This window comes from Panicum virgatum, chromosome 3K (genome assembly GCF_016808335.1).
Source record: "Panicum virgatum strain AP13 chromosome 3K, P.virgatum_v5, whole genome shotgun sequence".
Classification (NCBI taxonomy): Eukaryota; Viridiplantae; Streptophyta; class Magnoliopsida; order Poales; family Poaceae; genus Panicum; species Panicum virgatum.
Genome location: NC_053138.1, coordinates 28,527,395 through 28,548,147, shown reverse-complemented (window position 1 = coordinate 28,548,147; position 20,753 = coordinate 28,527,395). Strand labels below are relative to the sequence as shown.

Genomic DNA, 20,753 nt, shown 5'->3' with positions numbered 1-20,753 from the left:
GCCGCTGGGCATCTTTGCCCAGCGCTAAGCGCTAGCTATCCTTTTTTAGATTTTGGAGAAGTTGTTGGATTTTATCCCTTTTTCACTAGCTATTTTGTTTTACATAATAGCTATATCAAGATTTTAGCTATTCATATATACAAGAGCTCTTGGAGATACTCTTAGATATGTACTCTGATAACTACTTTGTGAAACTACCTAGGAGGGTCAATGGAGAATCTGGCTTGGAAAGGGTGATGGGCAACTAGCTCGAGATACCCAATGCTACAACATGTTTAGGGTTGAGAGATCTTTATTTAAAAGGTTACATAATATTTTGGTTCGGTCAAATGGGTTGAAGGCCACTACAAGAATGACAACTGTGGATGCTCTTGCTATGTTTTTTATGCATTATTGGTTCACCACAATCAGTTAGACGGGGTGGCAACCGTTTTCGAAGGTCTATGGAGACAGTAAGCCAGACATTTAACAGAGTTTTGACATGTCTTCTTAGGTTAGCACATGACATAATTGTACCTAAAGACCCAACATTTTCAAAGGTGTACCCCAATTTAGAAAATCCAGCATTATGGCTACACTTCAACGACTGCGTAGGAGCTATAGATGGGACACATGTGAAGCTTATGGTGCCTATGAGTAAGAGGGTTCCGTACTTGAAAAGGCACAATGAAACCAATGTGCTTGCTATTTGTGATTTCGACATGAGATTTACCTTTGTGCTGTCGGGATGGCCTGGTTCAGCACATGACATGAGAGTATATTCAAATATGAAGTGACTACTTAATCATCACAAATTTCCACATCCACCACTAGATTTGCTACTTAAACTATCTTGCAGCAATTTTATTCAATTGCACTTGTTCATCTAAGTCTCATTGTGTGTCTTCCTTTCACAATATGTAGAGAAGTATTATGTGGTTGATGCGGGGTATCCAAACCGTTTGTGCTACAATATAGATGTACAAGGTACCATGTCGAGCAATGGCATAATGGTCCGCCGCCACAAGGTATGAAAGAGACCTTCAATCGTGCACATGCCAAAATTAGGAATGTGATAAAGCGATCTTTTGGATTGTTGAAGATGAAATTTAGAATGTTGTTGAACATTCCAAGATTTCCAGAGGACAAGCAAGCTATAAGCTAGAATTATTGTTGCCTTTTATGGCTGTTTATAGCTTCATACGAGAGAGCAGAATTGCAGATAGAGAATTTAATGCCTGTGATGCGGACTCAATGCCTAGTTCTTCTGCATCCGGATGGCCAGAAGATGAACCTCTTGTTGAAAATACCAACATGAATGCCTTCTGTGATGAGTTAGTTCATGCTTTGTTTTATGGGAATGTATGAAGTGCAAACCAACCTCTCCGTACAAACTATATAAACTTAAATCTGGGTCATCGGATCAACATCCAGTGGAATTGGGTAATTTTATAATCTGGACCGGCCCTTGGATTGGCTAATCACACTTTTGCAAATCTCCCTCCCACCCCCCTGCGCCCCTCCCCTTGGATGTTGATTTGATGGCCCAGATTTAAGTTTTCATTGTTTGCACGAAGAGGTTGGTTTGCACATGATATGTTCTCTTGTTTTATGGAGTGTAAACTTTTTTTGTTTATCTTCATTGAGGACTTGTATGTTTGAGAGACACATGTTATTTGTATGGACAAATTAATTTTTATCATACTTTCCTTACTTTATTTGTGGAGATAATTTGTTTGTGTCATTTGTGAGTGGGAGGAGGTCACACAAAAGCTGGCCACAACAGATTCGGCTGCAAAAAGCGTTTAAAGAAGCCAAATAATTAGAAAAATACATTTATTATCAGTTTAACCTGACATCTAAACACCTCTTTGGTTAGAGTTAGTTCTAGTCATAATCTAGAAACTAACTCTAATCTCTAGCTCAGTTAGAGTATTCAAATAGGGCCGATGAACTGTTTCCTCTTTTTGCTACACAAAGCACAATCAGCATTGTCCTGCATGAATGTGACTATGGGCATGTTTGGATACATAGAGATAATGGTTATCCCTTACCTTTTAGCTCCAAATTATCCCTCATGCATTCAAATATGTGGGATAATTTTGGGCTAAAGTGAATTATCCTTCCCAAAATCATGAACCCCTCCAAGGGGTGATAATGGAGCTAATTTTGTATAGTCTCCACAACAATATGAGTATGCACACACATCTAGACATGAGAATGAGAGAGACAAGGTGAGCATTAGCTTATGGATTCAAACAACCTATCTTGGGCTAATTATTAGCCTACTAATTTAAGGCTAAATATTAGCTCTTAAAATTAGGCATGAGCTAATGTTTCAAACAGAGCCCATGTGAACAACCAGTAGAAGAGTTTTTACGAACCAATCAAGAGATTATTGGCGGTGGCCCACCAACATGATTGCGGGCCCTTGAAAAGCCCAACGTGGCTACACGCGGAGCCCACCATCCGTGGCGTTCGGTTATGCCGCCGCGGAGGCGGAGCTCCAGACCTCCAGTGGTGTGTGCTCTAGAACTCCCGCCGTGTGCTCACCTTCCCCTCGCACCGTGGATCTGCTGCGCCAATAATAAACTCCGGCGAGACTAATCAAATCCCTCCCCCACACCCTTTCCCTTTCTACGTGTCCTCGTACGCGTGTGGGTGCGAGAACCCACCAGCTCACAGTGCCTTCCCCTCCTCTTGGATCGGGACTCGGGAGGATCCGGAGCCGACGCGAGATTTGGATTTGAATTCCGACGGTTGGGGGAGGAAGAGGAGGGCCGCCATGGAGAAGGAGGAGAAGGTGGCGGCGGAGGCCGCCGCGGCGGAGGCCAGGCGGCGGCTGGTGATCGGGGTCGGATTCTGGGTGCAGGGGTTCCGGCTGTTCCCGTGGCTGGGCGTCAACTTCTTCCTCAAGGACGGCATGGGCGTCGCCGCCTCCTCGCTGCAGATCCTCCAGGCCTCCGCCAACCTGCCCATGGTCGCCAAGCCGCTCCTCGGCCTCCTCTCCGACGCCGTCCCCATACGCGGGCACCGGCGCCTGCCCTACGTCGCCATCGGCGGTACGCCCACTCCTCCATTCCCCTTTACTAATCTGCTCCTGCATTTCCTGCCCAGATCCCAAACCCACCTCTGCCGTTGCCAATTCACGTCGTCGTCATATCATTCTCCTCGTAACTTTACAGAACTTATGTAATAGGCAAATTGCCCCCCGGATCCTTGTTTCGGAATTTTCGAATTGTATGTATCTTGTTTATTTTTCTTGGTCACAATCCCACTCACTAAGATGGAATTTTACTTATTTTTCTGTATAACATGAATATATTATATATCTCTTCACTCAAGCGAGTGCATGTGCAACTTTGTCAAAAGTGTATGCTAGTAATCAATGAGGAATTCGAATATACAATAGCATCTCTTTCCTTTCGCGCTGTCACCCTTGGATCTTTCACATTCTTTTCTCTCCAGTTGTTCGTACATGTGTGTCCCATGGTAAATGACACCACCGTAAAGAATATGCTCGCGCACCGCCCTGTCCTCTTGATTCTTCTTAACCGCTCCTTTTATTCTCTTTCACCTTTTCTTTTTTCTTCTAATTACCATTCGCCTTTTCCTTCTTTTCCGATTTGCCTTGCAAAAGCAACAACTTTTACACGGTGTCCCGCCAAATTTGCTCTCTTGTTAGTGTTACACATTCACAAATCAAAGCAAGAAAGTTCTCAACCAATGAGTGCATGATTGTGCTGTCAACTTTTGATGCAGTCCTTGTTGTCCACCTCAAATTGTCTTCTTGCACACGGTAAGTGTCATGATGAAATTCCTCAACGATGGTGAAGCATCTTGTTCCAATGGACCCAAAACATAAAGCTGTAGATGCACAGATCATAATTTTAGTCCTGGTTTCAACTTACAAACACCATCCTAAGTCCTAACAACTAGGTAACATCACTTGAGTGAAGCTGCATACCAAGAGATTTTTGGAATATTTTATCATTTATGTCTTATTAAATCACTTGATGAATTAATGGGCATTCATTAGTTCAATCAACTGGTATGAGGCCAAAGAGGGTCTTGTCAGGCCAAAAATTGGAAACTAATAGGCACAGCTGGCGCTCGCTACCTGGCATCGAAGGACATTTCTGTAACTTTAAAAAACATAATTATCAATACCAATGACTCCATTCTCCAGAAATGCTTATATTGTATTGCACTGTTACTGTTTATGAATCTGGAGTGAAATCATCATGCTAACCTGCCTTTTGTTGTTTTGGTTGCAGCTCTCTTGCAGGCAATTTCATGGTTGGCCATTGCCCTCTGGCCAGCTATTTCCCTTCCGGTTCTTACCATTTTTCTCCTCTCGAGCAACTTTGGTGCTTCCATTTGTGAGGTTGCCAATGATGCCATAGTAGCAGAGGCTGGGAAGCAAGTGACCTCTTCCTCAGGGTCAGGTCAGCTTCAATCCTTTGCTTGGATGTTTGGCTCCTCTGCTGGTGCTTTGGGAAATCTCCTTGGTGGCGTTGCTCTCAGTTATTTTTCTCCCAAAATCATGTTTCTGTTTTTTGCAATCCTTCTCGTGATCCAGTTCTTCACAACTGTGGCTATACCTGAGAGCTCCCTCAGACTCCCAAAGGCAGCTACCAATCTATCGGCACTCACCAGCATCCGCAAGCAAGTCAAAGAGCTGTCATGTGCCCTGTGTATGCCTGAAATGTTTTGGTCAATCATATGGTTTACATTATCGTACACTGTCATACCTTTTCTACTTGGGACCATGTTCTTCTATCAGACTGAAATGTTAAGACTAGACTCATCAGTTATCGGCTTATCAAAGGTGTTTGGGCAAGTGGCTCTCTTGGTCTGGAGCATGTCATACAATAAATACTTCAAAACAATGTCTGCCCGCAAGGTCCTGTCAGTTCTGCAGTTTGCCATAGCGCTCATAATGTTGTCGGATGTGTTATTCGTTCAGGGAATATACAGGAAGATTGGAATACCAGACTCCATATACACAATTGTCTTCTCTGGGTTGTTCGAGGGTCTTATGTTTTTCAAGGTGCTGCCCTTCAGTGTCCATATTGCAAAACTTTGTCCTGCTGGCTGTGAGGGATCAGTAATGGCCTTTGTTATGTCTGCACTTGCCCTTGCCACTATCGTCAGTGGCTATCTTGGAGTTGCTCTTGCTGCCTTCGTGGGAGTAACTGGAGATGATTTTTCAGCACTGCCTGCTTGCCTGCTGATTGAGGCTGCATGCACAATGCTACCATTGTGTTGCTCGTCATTGATCAAAGAGAGAAGAGAAAAGGAGAAAAAAGAAGAATAGACTACATATATATCATCTGGAGATGGTGTGATGGTGACTGTCAGGCTTTACCCTAACCTTTTTGCCTGTTCAATTCTATAAAGCTATCACCTCTGGAAGAAACAAAATAGAAGATTAGATTCTTCAGTGTCCATATTGCAAAACTTTGTCCTGCTGGCTGTGAGGGATCAGTAATGGCCTTTGTTATGTCTGCACTTGCCCTTGCCACTATCGTCAGTGGCTATCTTGGAGTTGCTCTTGCTGCCTTCGTGGGAGTAACTGGAGATGATTTTTCAGCACTGCCTGCTTGCCTGCTGATTGAGGCTGCATGCACAATGCTACCATTGTGTTGCTCGTCATTGATCAAAGAGAGAAGAGAAAAGGAGAAAAAAGAGGAATAGACTACATATATATCATCTGGAGATGGTGTGATGGTGACTGTCAGGCTTTACCCTAACCTTTTTGCCTGTTCAATTCTATAAAGCTATCACCTCTGGAAGAAACAAAATAGAAGATTAGATTCTTCAGGTGCTAAATCCTCTAAAGCTTCATCAGAACGTCTAGCAAAGAGCATATATGTACATACAAGTTTGCTGCCATTCTTCTACAGATCAAGTATTATTTCTATGTAACTAGTTTTCATACGTTATTTAATGTACATTGGTTTGCTTGTTACATGTGTTCTACATGGACAGTTCGATTTGCATATGTTCCGTCACTACCAATGTTTGTGCGCCTCTCCCACATGTAATCTAGTGGCCATACTGTTTGACGATTGGTTATGTACTTATGTTCATTGTTATGTGTAAGATGTGGCGTCCTGAAGAAAGCATCACAGAGAAGAAAACAGGCAAGATGCTGCAATGATCTTATCGGCCTGCTGTGTTGTCTCTTGAAAAGGGGAAAACTCGGTAGTTCTGCTGTAGCCATTGCAGATTCTTTTGACGGCTTGTGAAATTTTGGTAGTTCCAGAATCAGTCATCCCTGCTCTTTCGTAAGCATGATCTGATAAGATTTCAAGAAACACATGAAACTATTCTTGCTAAAGTTAATTCGGTAGTCAAAGGTTGTAAGGAGTTCACAATGCAACATGGCTGCTTGCTGTTTCACTGAAATAATAAAGGTCTAACTGCCATGCTCAGCGCGCAACTACACCAGAGGTACATGGAATTCAACTCAACAAGATGAGAATCCTGTTCTGAAAATAATAGCACCGACTTTCATCTTAAAAAACTTGACTGAAAATTGGCTCTTTCGGATTCATGATGGTTCCAAGCTGTGCCATTACCATACTAACGGAATCTACTAAACATATACTAACCTGCAGTTCTGTTACAGACAGGTTATTTGAATCCTTGTGATTCAACATATGGTTGTATGTATAGCACGCATATTAAACTATAAATAACAAAATAATAATTGGTATTAATTGTTATTGGTTCCACAAGGAAGAAAAAGGAAATGCGCCTTGAGATATTACACATTAAATCTGAAGCCTGAACTGTGCAAACAAATCAAATATTCAAAGCCACTTTCTATTGCAGTTGGAAAAGCAACAAGCCTGTGTACTATCTACTAACTACAAGAAAATCAGCACCAATTGGTAAATGATCACTAGGATGTTGAAAGTTGGGCAGGCCTCCTTGAACATCCGCAGAATCCCCTCGTGGCAAACAAAGTAGGCTAGTAGGTTTTATTGAACTACTGTTTGACAAGAATATGTAGTCCAGTGTTCCAGTAAAACCAGGAGTGTAGTTTGTGAACTCTGGCTCCCCTCCATTCGCAGCATAAAGGCTGCATAATTTGATCGGAGCTTCATCTGTAGATTCTAAGTTGGCTGATAGAAGATAATTGTATACCTGAAAATTGTAGTATACTTAATCAAATGAGCTGGGACTGTTGGACAGATTATGTTCATCGTAAAACCAATATGCCACACACATGACTGGATTAAATATGAGCTGCTATACAAAGTTTCTGATATCGTTCAGTGGAGCATGGATCTGCAGCTATGTCCATTCATTATAAGATATTTTACATGCCATGTGGTCCATACATGTCTCAAGAAAATGTAATACACTCAATAGTATTGAAAAAAAAAGACAGAATCACCTCTATAATAAGATGGTTCTACTACACTTTGTATTACACTAGATAACAAGAAACATGATGCTCTTTTAAGTAAGTCAGCTTCAAAAGGCAATGAAATAAATGCAAGGCATACCTTGTCACCTGGGGTTGAATTGAAGTCGCCAGTAATGATCACTGAAGGTTTACAATTAAATTTATTTGAGATGAGTTGCTCGAACTGAGAGACTCTCGAAAGAAGATATTTTGCCTGAGCCAACTTTACATCAATCCATTCTGGGTCCCTACAGAATTATGCATCAACCAGAAATTTACACATTTGCTGGAAACTGCTGGCAATGAATACAGCTAAGATCAAACATAACAAAAAGATACAGCGAATTATGAAAGCATCTTCCAAAGAGAGTGGATATTTCTGGTTGTTTCACTTGCCAATAAATATGTGTATTCGCCACGATTAAAATGTGATCACAAGGATCACTGAGCTTGAAAGCTGCGAGTAAACCAACACAGTCACGCTTCAATCTTACACATGGATCATTTGGATCTCCACGCTTGCTATTATCTGGCTTTGCAGTCGTGTCTGACAAAGAGGAAAAAAACAGCATGGAGTATTAACGTCAAGCATCAAACCAGGTAAGAGATAATAAAGTCTACATACAGGAAAAAAGTTACAGCCTGAGATTGGGTTTAGTCTGTCTACTTGCTAGAAACTGATATGCAATGCATCTCCAACGATATATTTATTAAGAGCTATGAACAAAATGAAGAACAACTCCTTCTAACATATACTCCCTCCATCCTGAAATAAAAGGCATTTTGGTTTGTCCTAAGTCAAATTGTTCTAAGTTTGATCAAATTTATAGAAAAGAATAATAATATTTTCAATGTCAGATAAGAATAATTAGATTCATTATGATATATATATTATTCATAATTTATTTATTTGATGTGCTAGATGTTAACATTCTTCTCTATAAATTTGGTCAAACTTAGACTACTTTGACTTAGGACAGACCAAAATGTTTTAGATTTCAGGACGGAGGGAGTAACTTGCAAGTAACATGTTAAGCCTATTTTACAACTTTGAAGATTTATATCCCACTGACAGAGAACCGCACTATAAGTCACAGGATAATATTATACTCAGATACAGCTCCTATTACCTTCTGGTGAAGAATTATTTGGCGGGGCACTATGTACATGATCACTATGAACATATTTTTCCACTAAATCATTGTAATGTATTCCTTCTTTCTGCACCAGTTCCGCACTGCAAAGGTAACAGAGTCAAAAAAAATACTTCTCCATGTACACGAAATTCGCAAATATACTAGAAAACCCAACATTTCCCATATCAGACTTTCAAGATCATTAGTCATTTATTCACAAGATATTTGTTCTCAAATTGAAGACCAGAGCTAATGATGATCAGTTTTCATGTGAAACCAACTGTAATAAATTGGATGCAAGAGAACTCGTATTTTGATGGGTGAAGTTTAGCATTACTTCTTCCTGAGATCACTAACTGTTGTGACATACTCCCTCCGTCCCATGAAGAGTGCAATTATGGGTTTTTTCAGACAGATTAGTGATGATGTGAAAAGACTCTCATGCCCTCAATTGTTTGCCACATATGGTTAGTTTTGGCATGCAATTTAAATCTGACCACTTAATTAGGCAGGTAATTGAGATCCAATCTCTAGAATTGCACTCTTTGTGAGATTTTTTTTCAAACTCAGGATTGCACTTTTCATGGGACGGAGGGAGTATATACAAATCAAGGGAATATCAGTACCTTTTGGGTTTATAGAATATACCACAGCCATCCCGTTTATCTCCAGATCGCTGAATGTAAATACTTGAATATCCAGAATTTTCCATGTTTTTCTTGTAGAAGGTATCGTACTCATCCAACTCCTGTGAGTCACATGAATTATTTATTGCTTTATTTACAAGCATGAATAAGAAGAGAATCGTTCCACACAATAGAGAACAATCATGAACAGTAGCTATACCAGCATCCCATAAAGTCTTGTGCAAAAAATAGGAAAAGAATAATTTTGGGCTACAAGCAATAGAGTTGGAAACTTGGAATCTAATTGGACAAAACCAGGGTCCAGTTTGTTAAATCAAGAAATACCAACCTAACATTACATCACAAACCCCTACCGGGCTATGTAGTGCATGTCATCTAGTGAGGGGATGGAATTGCTTCAAAAGATTTTTTTAAAAAAGAAAGAAATCACCCCCATTACTATATCTTGCAACCCCTTACCTCGTTACCAGTATAAGCACATGTATCGTATCATGCAATAAGCAAATGTGAAGTAAATTGTGCTACCTGTTATCGCCCCTGGGTGCCAAGGAACAGAAGGAGAAGCTGTGGACAGAGGATAAAGACAGGAAATCAAGGAGTGCAGAGAGGATTCAGAGGAGGACAGGAAAAGAAGGTGGGGGGCACAAGATGGCACGCACAAGGTAGCATCTAAATTTGGTCAGCTACGCCAATTTTTTCAGCACAATTTTTTGGTTTTCTTCCTACTCATTCTCTACAAAAATTTAGGGCGCTATAAAACCCTATATAGGAGTACTTATTAAAAAAAATTTGAGCCTGAAAAGCCAACATATTCTGCAAAGTGACTGTAAACACTAAATAGTACTTTATATGACCACACAGGCACACAATGACAAAAAATAATTGAGTGTAATTATTAGTTGAAAGTTCACAATGAGGACCCACCTGTATACACATGAGGTCAGCATCAAAACTCTTGAGTTCTGTTAGAACAGCTTTGGATCGAGATTTCCACCTATTTTGCAAACATGAAAGAGAAACATAAGTCAGGGGCAGGAATAAGAACATGATTGTGACGCTCAGGTGTATCCCCTCCCCCCAACCCAAGCCCACACCCACCAAGATAGGCAGAATATTTACAGAAGTTAAAAGCAAGCTTGACTGTAGTAACATCATTAACATAAATTTAAGAATAGTTTTTATGTCAATACAGATGTAAGGGCATCATAGTGTAAAGCTTGTTAGTGAAACCATTGATGGCATCTCCAGAAAGTTTGCTGAATGAGAACAGACTAAAATATATGATTCAAATAACTACATAAATGCTATAATTTTGTAATTCCCCCAAGTGAACTTGCGACTAAACAGTGAAAATTATGAAGGGACAGATAGCTACCCATGGGCAGGCAGATATGTCCCGTATTATCTATATCTGTTGCAATAATTCAATACTATAAGTCTGCGAGCAAAATCTAAATGCTGTATAGCTTAGCACACACTCTGTCCAGTTTGATCAAGTTTTGCTGGGAGCATCATTTATGGCACCAAATTTCAGTATCATTTTGTTCCACTTATGAAGGATATTTCAAGTAAGACATATGGAATGGTTAGACCTGAAAAAAATCTCCATTCCTTCCTTTGTCAGATACCATGACTATACAGCATTATATTGGAATCTTATGTACCATGAATGTATGGAAAAATCCAACGGAACAGTACAAACAGCTAGTCAATCAAGAGCTTACTTGAGGCATGCAGATGGAGAATGCGGGAAAAATGCGCTCTTAACATAAACCTGCAAAGCAGAGCAAATTATTAGGCGCGGATGGCAACGCACCAGCACCAGTCTAAGCCCAAAAGCTAAGCAACATCAGCTAGTAGCAGTGTAGCACGGCCATACCTGGGCCAAAATGTTGTAGGAGACCAGCCGGAACTGGTACCCTGAAGCCCCTGGAACCAAAACCCGAAACGGATGTTAACATCAATTGCACCGGAGTTCCACTGTTGCAAGCATTACTGAATACTGATTAGATTCGTTTAGGATTTCAGGCTGACGGGTACTGACCGGCATCGGTTTGGGATTCAGATTGCTCCGTGGGGAGGGGGGCGAACCTGGGGTGCGCCTGCGTGCTCATCCGCCGCTTGCAAACCCTGATTCGATCGCGGATCCGCTGAATCGTTAGAGCGGAGGAGGCAACAGAGGAAGGAAGGAGCTGGGGTTAGGGATGCGGAGGGCCCTCACGGGAGACAGGGAAGCCGGCGGCCGCCGGCGGGAGGGAAGGGGTTGGGCGCGGATCTCGAGCAGCGACGGAAGAGGAAGAGAGGGAGGGAAGCCGTCCACGCCGTCTGGGGTTTTAGCATCGGTGGTGCCCCTGTTCGGTAGGTTCCGGCTGGTTTCCGGCTATCCGCCGCCGCCGATGAGATGGCTCCGCCTGTGACGATGATGACTGGCGATGTTTGAATCTGATCTGGTACGTGGTCCCACCTGTCAGTAAGGCTAAGGCCTTGTTTGATTTTTTCAGTTTAAATTGTAAATTCCAATACATCACATATTTACACACTAATTAGAAGTAGTAAACATATACTTATTACAAAACTAATTTCATAAGTCGTGACTTAATTATAAGATGAATCTATTAAGTCTAATCGTGTATTAATTATACATAACAGATTCATTTAGAGTCCTAATTGCAACTTATGCAATTAGTTTTATATTAAATTGGCATATGAATATTCGAATTGACGTCTGAATATTCGATGTGACAGCAACTTAAAAAACTAAACGAGACCTAAAGTCTACTCGCTTTTTAGATTTTGAGGTTGAATCATATGTCAATGTCATCACTCACTTGAAGGAAGGGATTACGGATGAAAACGGTTTGAAACCGCGTGCAAGAATGGATCCCTTTAAATTCGATTTATAGTATTTTTTTATTTATGCGGATTTGGACGCTACTTGAATAAATGCTGAATATAAATTTCAACTCGGTCCAGTAGGAGAAAACTGGACAAGTTTGAACTGTATTTTAAGCGTGCATGGAGTTTTATGTGAATGTCCTTTTTCAGGTAATTTACTTGGGAATTTATCTTCCTGGCACTCAAAATACTCGAGAAAAAAGTTATAATCTAAACAATTGAATCTGGTGTTCAAATCCTATAAAACTAGAGAAGACCACTGTTTCCACCGAGAAAATGGTTTGCACTATATATTTTTTCTCATTAAAAAGGTACAACAAATTTCATTCTTAGTTTTGGGAACGGAAACAAAAAAACAAGTTTGAAGACTCGCTAGAGTTACCTTTTTCTTTCGTTTGTAGGATGTTTCTATGTGTTTCAACCTGTATTCCTTATTTCGATAGTTTTCAAGTTTAAGCCATTCAAACTTTAGAATTCTTTGGAGTTGTGTTGCTAGAACCATGTTTCTTCCTATAATTTTAAGTATCTCAAGTTTTGCCAAGTTCTGAGCTGCTTTATGGGCAGTTTTACTTGTGTGTTTATGACAAAAGTGAATGAGATTTCATCGGATGTCAAGACAACACACATAGATGTTGAACGTGTGAAACTAGAGCATCATAAGTTAAAAAGGAAAAATCGTTTTACTCCATGTATATAATTTGTATCTCATGCCACTTTTTTGCTAAAAGAGAAAGAAGTAGGGTTCCGATGCTAAAAATATAGGGATTATGTGCCGAGGAATGTCACGTTTGCATGTGGATCCATCATGATAGGCCATCAACCGTTTTTTATGAATGCAAGTAGCTGCTACTCTCTGCATTTTCCACTATAAAATGATCATCATTATAAAAAAGATGGTTCGTACCTATGCAATGAAAATTTGATGGGACTTATGCACCATCTTGATAGTATATTTCTTTAATATTATTGATGTCAATATATTTTCTATAAACTTTATAGAAATTAAATTTTGATTTAGGGTAATAAAAGCTGTATGCATTTTTTTTAACAAGAGAGTACCCGACCACTTTGCCGAAAAGGCGAAAATCACATCAACACATTTTCTAGTGCACGCAAGCCGAGAAAAAAATCTCGCACGCATGAAGTACTAAATGAAGTATATTTGTAAAACTATTTTAGAGATGAGTATAACTTTTCGCGACGAATTTAATGACGATAATTAATTGATGATTTGGCTACAGTGATGCTTCGGTAATTATACTCTAATCACTCGGTCAAAGACCTTATTAGATTTTTCAGGGTTCCTAGCGCAGGGATCTGGAGTTGGTTTTGTAAACTGACTTTATTTAACATCGTAATTAGCGGTCAAAGTTTCTTAGTACTCCTACACAGAACCAAACAGGACCATTATAGAATCAAACTCGCGGGCTCGCAGACGCCGTTGCCTGCGTGAGAGGCTAGCAAGCTAATCACAGTTCACAGCGACATACTACTCCACCAAGCAATTTTGAAGTCTGCCGGTTCAGTTTCACCGGGGACTCGTCCAACGAACTAGCCGTTCTGTTATCAGCCTGCACGGGGCAGTTAAAAAACCAGGGCCTGTTTGGTTGTGTGTGCTAGTGAGTGCTAGCAAACTTTAATCGCTAATTATGATGTTAAATAAAGTCAGTTTACAAAATCAATTTTAGAACCCTGCGCTAGTAACTCTGGAGAATCTATTTAGGTCTTTGACCACATGATTAGAGAATGATTAATGTAGTATCACTGTAGCCAATAATCAATTAATTACCGTCATTAGATTCGTCGCGAAAAATTATATCATCCCTAAAAAAATTTACAAATAGAATTCATTTAACACTCCATACATGCAAAAAAAATTTCTCGGAAAATATGCGCTAAGCGACCGTAGCGCGATCCAGAGCCCAGGCAAATCCAGCAGAGGCCGTACGACATGGCTACAGGCGAGCCGGGATGAACACGGGGGGCCAACCGGCCACGAGAAAATTTCAAATCCGAAAGCCGCCGGTGCGCGCTCGCTCGCCCGTGGCCCCGGACTTGGACTACCGGATCCATCCATCCGCCGCGCGGCGCCGAACACGCGGCCCTCGCGCGGCTGCCGAAGACGCCGCCACGCCTCCGGAGTACGCACACCAGCCAAGGGCCATGGCGGGCGCGGGGCGCGCGGCCTGCTGCCGTGGTGCGTGGGCGGCAGGGACCGGGAACGCGGCAGGATGCCTTGGCCTGGCTGCCTGGGTCGGCGGTTGCGGCGGGGCCTCCGCTTCACTGTGTGGTCTCGGTCTGGGTCTCTGGGCCTCGCCCTCGGGCCTCGCCGTTCTCTTCCCTCGTGGCCTCGTGGCGCCACATGCGGACAAGCTGCTGCTGCGGGCTCTTGGCCGGGACGCCGCTACAGGGCGCCTTTGCCCGGTGGGTGACCGCCGCGCTGGATCCTGCGTGCAGCGCGGGGCCCGCTCGGCGGTTCTGTCCCTGCACTGCAGGCTTGCAGCATTCGGTTTATCCACTGCTCGGCCCCCGAGTCTTTGACTGTTGACTCGCATCGGCTACAGCACTGCTCTACTGCTTCTTCTACGGCTTGTGGCAGTACTACAATTGCAGCCTTGTGCTTGCTCTCGCGGTTTTTGGTACTGAGCGTAGCGTATAGAAAGTGTTTTAAATCACCCCGGCTATTAATTTAAAGATGTCGCAACATTTTTGTCTGCTGTTTGCAATCTTGTCGCTGGACGGTCCCTGTCGTAGACCAGAGTCTTCGGTTCCTCGACATTAATAGACGCCTCTACCAAATCGTCATGGATAATGTCCTTAACTACTAAAATAACATGCGCAGAAAGGCCTTTTAGTTTTTAGCGTGCGCGAGGCGAAGAATTGATGGCAAAATTGCAACCTGAAACTGTGAAAGATCGGGGTGGGGGGCGGAGTGAGCGACGACAGTTGTGAGGATGATAGTGAAAACAGCGATGGTTCAATGAAAAGAGGCACCGTCGTGAGAGAAATAAGCCACATATTATTGAAGTAGATTTCGAAAAAAAAATATAGTCAGCACGTGCCTGTTGAAATCTTTGCACGCTTGGCTATGGGCACCGGCCCCAGCTTGCCAATTAACGAGAGAAAAAAAGAAGAAGAAAAAAACCTAATCTCCTCCTGCGTCCCTAGGAATTGCTGACGACTCTATTTTTTTTAAAAAAAATTGCCTGCTCCCAATCTTTACGAATTCTCCGCTCGCAACACCCTGTCACTCCACTGCATCCACACCCCGCACTTTTTTTTTGAGCGGCACACCCCGCACTTAATACCAGAAGAAACAATCATAGGCCTTGTTTGATTAGAGGTTGAAAAACTTTTCATAATTTTTTTTGTCTTTTTGATGTAGCTATGGTACTGTAGCTTGTGATGTAGCTAATAAGGCATTTGACCGCATGATTAAAAGATTATTAGAGACTGTTACTGTAGCATCACTGTAGCCAACCATGGTGGAACTTGACTCATTAGATTCGTCTCGAAAAGTTACGTCCATCCGTGAAAAATTTTCGTAAATAAATTTCATTTCATTTATTTTTTTGAAAAAAATTTCGCGGTGGAAACCAAACGTGACTATAAAAATGGAAAAGACAATTCTTTAATGCAAGGAGCGAAGGGTCCTGTAGCGGCGAACGAGGCCAGAGCATTATTGCACACTCATCGTAGGCTCAACTCCCCAAGGGTGGCCATCATTGACCATCCAATCAAGCTCCACTCCAAATCGAATCGAAATTTTTACCGAACCCTCCCTCCCTCTCTCCTCTCACCTGTCATCTCCCTAGCCTGTAGCCAAAGCCAGGCGACGCTAGCGTCTGGAGCGGTGGGAGGAGGAGGTGCAGCGGCCGAGGTCCCCCCCCCCCCCCCGTTTCGCGCCCACCGAGGCGTCGCGCACGCGGTCACCCGCACCCAGGCGCCGCCTCGTGGGAGTGGGGGCGTGGAGGCGGAGCAATGGCGTGCGGTCCGGGCCGATCCGCGGATCTGTGAGGCGCGGCGCGTGCTGGCTGGCGCGTGATGGGATCTGGGAGCAGCAAGGCCGCCGCCGCCTCCTCGTCGTCCTCATCGGCATCGGAGGCGGGCGGCGAGGTGAAGCGGGGGAATGGGACCGGCAAGGGGCGGCGGGCGAGGAGCCTGCTGCCGCTGCCGAGCTCCGCCTGCTTCCGCGGCTCCGCGGCGCCGGCAGAAGGCGGCGCTTCTTCCGCTGCCCGAACGCCGCCGGCGGGCGAGGTGAGGGCGCTCGCGGGTCCCGGCATCTCCCTTTCGTTTCGTCTGCGTTGATGGTGGAACGCTGCGCGAGTCCGCGCGGCTGGTAGAGGCGTCGTGAATCGGGGTGAGGGAAGGGCGTTGCCATAAGTGGAATGCGGATATGTGGTAGATCTCGTCGTCGCGAATTTATTGCTTCGCGAATCGAGCACGGAGTCTCGGTTTGTGCGCGAGCATTTCTGTGGGATTGGGTTTGTCCAATGGCTTCGTACTTTGGTTTCAACTTCAAAAACTGAATTCTGAACCCCCGTTTTTTTTTTTTTGAAAAGTCAATTCTGATTAGGATGTGTCGCAAAAGTTCCTCTCCGTCAACTACTGTCTTCTCTTCGATAGACTGTTTGGTTTGGATTATGTCATATATTGGAGGCAACATGGGAGTATATGAATTCAAACTTCGTGTATGTGATTCACTAAAATGCACTATCGTTTATGAATGAACGATAGGTTCCTTCGTTTGGAATTGTCCACTCCATCTATTGTAGTTCCTGGTTTGGGGGGGGGGGGGTCTGTTGTAGTTAAACGATGAATTTGCATGTTTCCAGGCTAACAAGGGAGGGGAGACCACAAGCCTGCCTTCGCTGGTTCACTCTGCAAAGTCTGACGAAGATGCTCTCACGGTGCCTAAATCTCGCCCAGGTGAAGAGACAGTAGCGCCTTCATCAGATAATGAGAGAGACCAAGATGATGATGCGCTACAGAATCCTGCTGCCACTAGCACATCTGAAGCTGCGGCCAATCAATTGCCAAATCCTTCTGACAGGCCAAGGCCACGCTTTGGTGCCAACTTCGGGTTGAGTAGGGCTGTCAGCTTGGGATCATCTGTAGCTTGCTCCATTCTGTCATCTGGCCTATCTGCTTCAGCCAATCCAGGTGAAAGCCACGGAGAGGTGACCAGTTCTTCTGATGCAGTTATCTCCCAACAAGGCGGTGCCCTGACTGCTGGGATCGATTCTACTCTGGATATGCTTAGAGATAGTGTCACAGCACAAGCTAGAGCAGCTCGTCAGGCTAGGAGAAATCAGCTAGAATCTGAAGATGCTAGCTTTAGGAACTCCAATAGAAGGATTGGATCCGAGCCTTTCGAAGGCAGTGTTCGATTTAGCCGAACGTTGAGTGTTGGGCGGCTTCGAGACAGAGTTCTCAGGAGGACTCCGTTCTCAGATGGGCTATTCACCCCTTCACTTCTTTATGATAGGGCTGTGTGGCCGTCAGGAAATGGTAGTGCTAGGCAGGATTTAGCAACGATGCAGAGGACTAATTCCGATAGAAGTTCAGAATTGCGCTCTGATCCTTCAGCCAACTACAATTCTAGCTCTGAGACCTTGAGAGAGGCAAGTAATCGGGATCTACTGGAGCGCAGATCAGCTTTTCTTGAAAGGAGGAGAAGGATACGATCTCAGGTGATCTGGAGTTCAGCTATTTTTGACCTTGCTTATAACTTCAGTGGCTTACATAACTTTTGTTATCTTAACAGGTCAGAGCTCTCCAAAGATTGGGCAGCAGGTTTGAAAATTTATCTGGTCATGAGAGGTCCTGCATACTATCTGGTCAACATAGAACTGGAAATTGCAACTGCAGAACAAGCGGTCGAACAGGTAATCCTGATGAAGAAACTAGCACGAGGGCTAGCATATCAAGAATTGTTATGTTAGCAGAAGCACTCTTTGAGGTATGTTGTGCATGTATTTCTAATTAGTTATGTTCTTGACTGGAGAAAGGTGCTAATGTGCATAGATACTGTTATGACTTTCAGGTTCTGGATGAAATCCACCAGCAGTCTGCTGCATTATCATCATCAAGACCATCATTTTCTTCAATTGGATCTGTTCCTGCTCCAAGGGAGATCGTTGAGTGTCTTCCTGTAAAGGTTTATAGGAAGCCATTGAAACATCGAACTGAGGAGGCTGCACAGTAAGACATTATGGCTTGTTTAGAATAACTTTTGAAATCTTTTACTTCAAATATATGGATTCTAAACAGCTTGAGCCATGTGTTTCACTTTTTCATAAGCATGACTAGTTGTACTTTAGAAGGGCGGGCCTGGTGCAGCGGTAGAGCCTACCGTCTGTAACCGGAAGGTCCCGGGTTCGAGCCCCAGCCTCTGCACATTTGTGTGGGTAAGGCTTGGGGCTTAAAAGCAACCCTTCCCCAGACCCCGCACAGTGCGGGAAGCCTACGGCACTGGGTACGCCCTTTTATGACTAGTTGTACTTTTGTCTCTACTTAACAACTTAACATCCTTGCACATGATGGAAAGTTAATACATAAAGCTACTGTTATTTGGCCACAAACTCCAGTATCTAAGCTCAATTTTAAGGTCTGCAATTAGACACAGGCTAGCATACCAAGCATGATTATGCAGCACTCGTACATAAGCAGTTAATTTGCAGTAAAATGAACGATTCTAGGAAAAATATTTCAATCTACCATTCATGCCGCCAACAAAAAAATATATTGTTTGTATGTGGAAAAGACATGGCTGAAAAGGTTTCTATGCACATATGGTCTGTACAGTTGCCATTTAAGTTGGTAGTTCATTTCCAGCTGTCTAGCACATGTACGTTTATGAGAGTGGGACATACATTATTTGTCTTGGTACTTATTCTTTAACCTTGCAACCATGAGTTATTGTGCAAAATCTCATTCCCCCCCTCAACGCAGATGCTATATTTGCCTTGTTGAATACGAGGAGGGAGATTGTGTCCGTGTACTTCCATGTAATCATGAATTTCATCTAACATGTGTAGATAAATGGCTAAAAGAGATTCACAGGTATGCTTCTCGTCCACTTCTTCAGCAATGAAATTTCTTTATCTATTTTTAAAAGTGGATTTTATTTCCAATCCACGTGACAACTCTGCAAATCTCTTCAATTGTCTCATCATTGCAGAATCAACATGCTATGATTATATATATCTCCTTAACTTGACCACTCTGCGTTCTGTAGCTATCCTTGACGCTCCATGTGACATTACGAGACAATTGACACTCTTTAACAAAAAACACACATGCTTTGTAATTGTAACTTTTGAGTTTCTTGCAACATATCTGGACTACAGTTATTGTAAAATTAAATCATTATCCTATATTTTGTCGACACCCCCAAAAGTACTGTCATTTACTTTCAGCATCACACATTAGCTAAGATGCATTAGTTCTGAGTATCATGATTTGCTGCTTCCAGACTAGACTGATAGATATGGTCGGCATTATAAGGCAGCAAGCCATTGATGTCTTCTTTCATAGTGGTTTATGTTAACCATGTCTTCCCCTCAGACATTCTGTTATTTAATGGTCCCTTGATGTTTGGACCACAAGCAACTGGTGGACTTATAGGGGTTTGTATTTCATTTGAGCAGAAAACGTGAATAAGATGCTTAGACATTTGTATCTGTGCTGTTTAAATCCACACTTGATCTCATTTATTGAAGGCTCGTGCTTTCATTTTAAAAATTATCTTGATCTTCATTGGACCTCAAATTTAAGGAACATTAGCTGACATTAATGTTTAGATATTGATGTCTTCATTGGGACATCTTGTTCGAATGAACTGGCCATAAATTTCATTCAGATTTTTGTTACTCAGGATTTCAAACTTTGCTTAATGCTGATACGAATCTGTCTTGTCTTTCTAGGGTCTGTCCACTTTGTCGTGGTGATGTCTGTAGATCCGACGTGTCCAACATCGGAAAAGTCGGCTAATTCTTTCTCTTAAGAATTCAGCTTCATCCGGAGAAAAACTGGAGCTCCTGGCATGGTTCTTTGATCCAATCCCGACAGAACCTGCAAAAAGTCTCTTGCAGGCGTTGTTTTCATTTTTTTTCCTCTTATGGTCAGAACAGCTCAGGACGCTCCTGTATTCTATGGCAAATTCGCATCGCAGTCATCCCATTATGAAACAGATGACATGGCATGTGAATTTTGGCATTCTTGTATGGTGGGGGGATGTTTGTTGATATTTGGATTGTCGGCTTCCGTTTTTCTTGACGATGTGATGATGTTTGAACAAAGGCGATTCATGTCAGGTGCGGGCATTCCGTTTTCTATAAATTCAGTTAAAGTTGATCAAATTTGATAAAATTTGATTTAGAACAAACCTAATACGACGTGTAAAGTAATGGAACGAATACTATGTAACTTAAAAAAAATGAGATATCACAAATTTGTAAAATAATACTCCATTCGTTTTAAATTATAAGTCATTTCAAAAAATTTGGAGAGTCAAAGTTTTTCAAATTTGATCAAATTTATATTACAAGATAATAACATTTATGATATTAATTAAGTATTATTAGATTTTTTAGTTATATTTTTATAGTGCACTTATTTGATGTTATAATTTTTTATATTTTTTTCTATAATTTTGGTCAAACTTTTGAG

The 20,753-nt window shown here is 42.4% G+C and overlaps 3 protein-coding genes across 9 annotated transcripts; 2 read left to right on the top strand and 1 right to left on the bottom strand.

Moving 5' to 3' along the window:
* Positions 1-2,459: 2,459 nt before the first annotated feature.
* Positions 2,460-6,080, top strand: LOC120698833 (probable folate-biopterin transporter 7). 5 transcript variants are annotated; one of them, XR_005685032.1, is made up of 3 exons: positions 2,460-3,041; positions 4,257-5,412; positions 5,793-6,080. XR_005685032.1 is itself a non-coding variant. In XM_039982583.1 (3 exons), the coding sequence occupies exons 1-3, from the start codon at positions 2,765-2,767 to the stop codon at positions 5,677-5,679; spliced, it is 1,320 nt and encodes a 439-aa protein (XP_039838517.1). In that variant the 5' UTR covers positions 2,460-2,764; the 3' UTR covers positions 5,680-6,080. The 5 variants fall into 5 exon arrangements, 4 of the variants coding, with proteins under 4 accessions (XP_039838517.1, XP_039838519.1, XP_039838516.1 ...); XM_039982583.1 differs by having other exon boundaries at positions 4,257-5,083; positions 5,464-6,080; XM_039982585.1 differs by lacking the exon at positions 5,793-6,080 and having other exon boundaries at positions 4,257-4,427; positions 4,562-4,745.
* Positions 6,081-6,671: 591 nt separating this feature from the next.
* On the bottom strand, positions 6,672-11,642 carry LOC120698835 (carbon catabolite repressor protein 4 homolog 4-like). Of its 2 annotated transcripts, XM_039982588.1 has the most exons (11): positions 11,486-11,610; positions 11,407-11,418; positions 11,230-11,315; positions 11,065-11,114; positions 10,910-10,959; positions 10,110-10,179; positions 9,165-9,286; positions 8,533-8,639; positions 7,799-7,949; positions 7,503-7,650; positions 6,672-7,137 (listed from the first exon to the last, which is right to left on the bottom strand). In XM_039982588.1, exons 3-11 carry the CDS (start codon positions 11,297-11,299, stop codon positions 6,847-6,849), a joined length of 1,059 nt encoding a protein of 352 aa, XP_039838522.1. In that variant the 5' UTR covers positions 11,300-11,315; positions 11,407-11,418; positions 11,486-11,610; the 3' UTR covers positions 6,672-6,846. The 2 variants fall into 2 exon arrangements, with proteins under 2 accessions (XP_039838522.1, XP_039838521.1); XM_039982587.1 differs by having other exon boundaries at positions 11,407-11,642.
* Positions 11,643-15,843: 4,201 nt separating this feature from the next.
* On the top strand, positions 15,844-20,397 carry LOC120698832 (E3 ubiquitin-protein ligase RLIM-like). 2 transcript variants are annotated; one of them, XM_039982581.1, is made up of 6 exons: positions 15,844-16,337; positions 16,916-17,773; positions 17,848-18,042; positions 18,127-18,284; positions 19,035-19,145; positions 20,009-20,397. In XM_039982581.1, exons 1-6 carry the CDS (start codon positions 16,125-16,127, stop codon positions 20,073-20,075), a joined length of 1,602 nt encoding a protein of 533 aa, XP_039838515.1. In that variant the 5' UTR covers positions 15,844-16,124; the 3' UTR covers positions 20,076-20,397. The 2 variants fall into 2 exon arrangements, 1 of the variants encoding a protein (XP_039838515.1); XR_005685031.1 differs by lacking the exons at positions 19,035-19,145; positions 20,009-20,397 and adding an exon at positions 18,579-19,003 and having other exon boundaries at positions 15,874-16,337; positions 18,127-18,392.
* The last annotated feature ends 356 nt before the right edge of the window (positions 20,398-20,753 follow it).

Excerpts from the sequence above, each read along its gene's own strand:
- LOC120698833 (XM_039982583.1), top strand. The coding sequence starts at position 2,765 with ATGGAGAAGGAGGAGAAGGTGGCGGCGGAGGCCGCCGCGGCGGAGGCC. Across the intron at positions 3,042-4,256 it reads GCCCTACGTCGCCATCGGCG|CTCTCTTGCAGGCAATTTCA; the intron begins GTACGCCCACTC and ends TTTTGGTTGCAG. Across the intron at positions 5,084-5,463 it reads TTTGTCCTGCTGGCTGTGAG|GGATCAGTAATGGCCTTTGT; the intron begins GGATCAGTAATG and ends GCTGGCTGTGAG.
- LOC120698835 (XM_039982587.1), bottom strand. The coding sequence starts at position 11,525 with ATGCTAAAACCCCAGACGGCGTGGACGGCTTCCCTCCCTCTCTTCCTC. Across the intron at positions 8,640-9,164 it reads ATATTCTATAAACCCAAAAG|TGCGGAACTGGTGCAGAAAG; the intron begins GTACTGATATTC and ends TTACCTTTGCAG. Across the intron at positions 7,651-7,798 it reads GCGAATACACATATTTATTG|GGACCCAGAATGGATTGATG; the intron begins GCAAGTGAAACA and ends ATAATTCTGTAG.
- LOC120698832 (XM_039982581.1), top strand. The coding sequence starts at position 16,125 with ATGGGATCTGGGAGCAGCAAGGCCGCCGCCGCCTCCTCGTCGTCCTCA. Across the intron at positions 16,338-16,915 it reads GAACGCCGCCGGCGGGCGAG|GCTAACAAGGGAGGGGAGAC; the intron begins GTGAGGGCGCTC and ends GCATGTTTCCAG. Across the intron at positions 18,043-18,126 it reads TAGCAGAAGCACTCTTTGAG|GTTCTGGATGAAATCCACCA; the intron begins GTATGTTGTGCA and ends TATGACTTTCAG.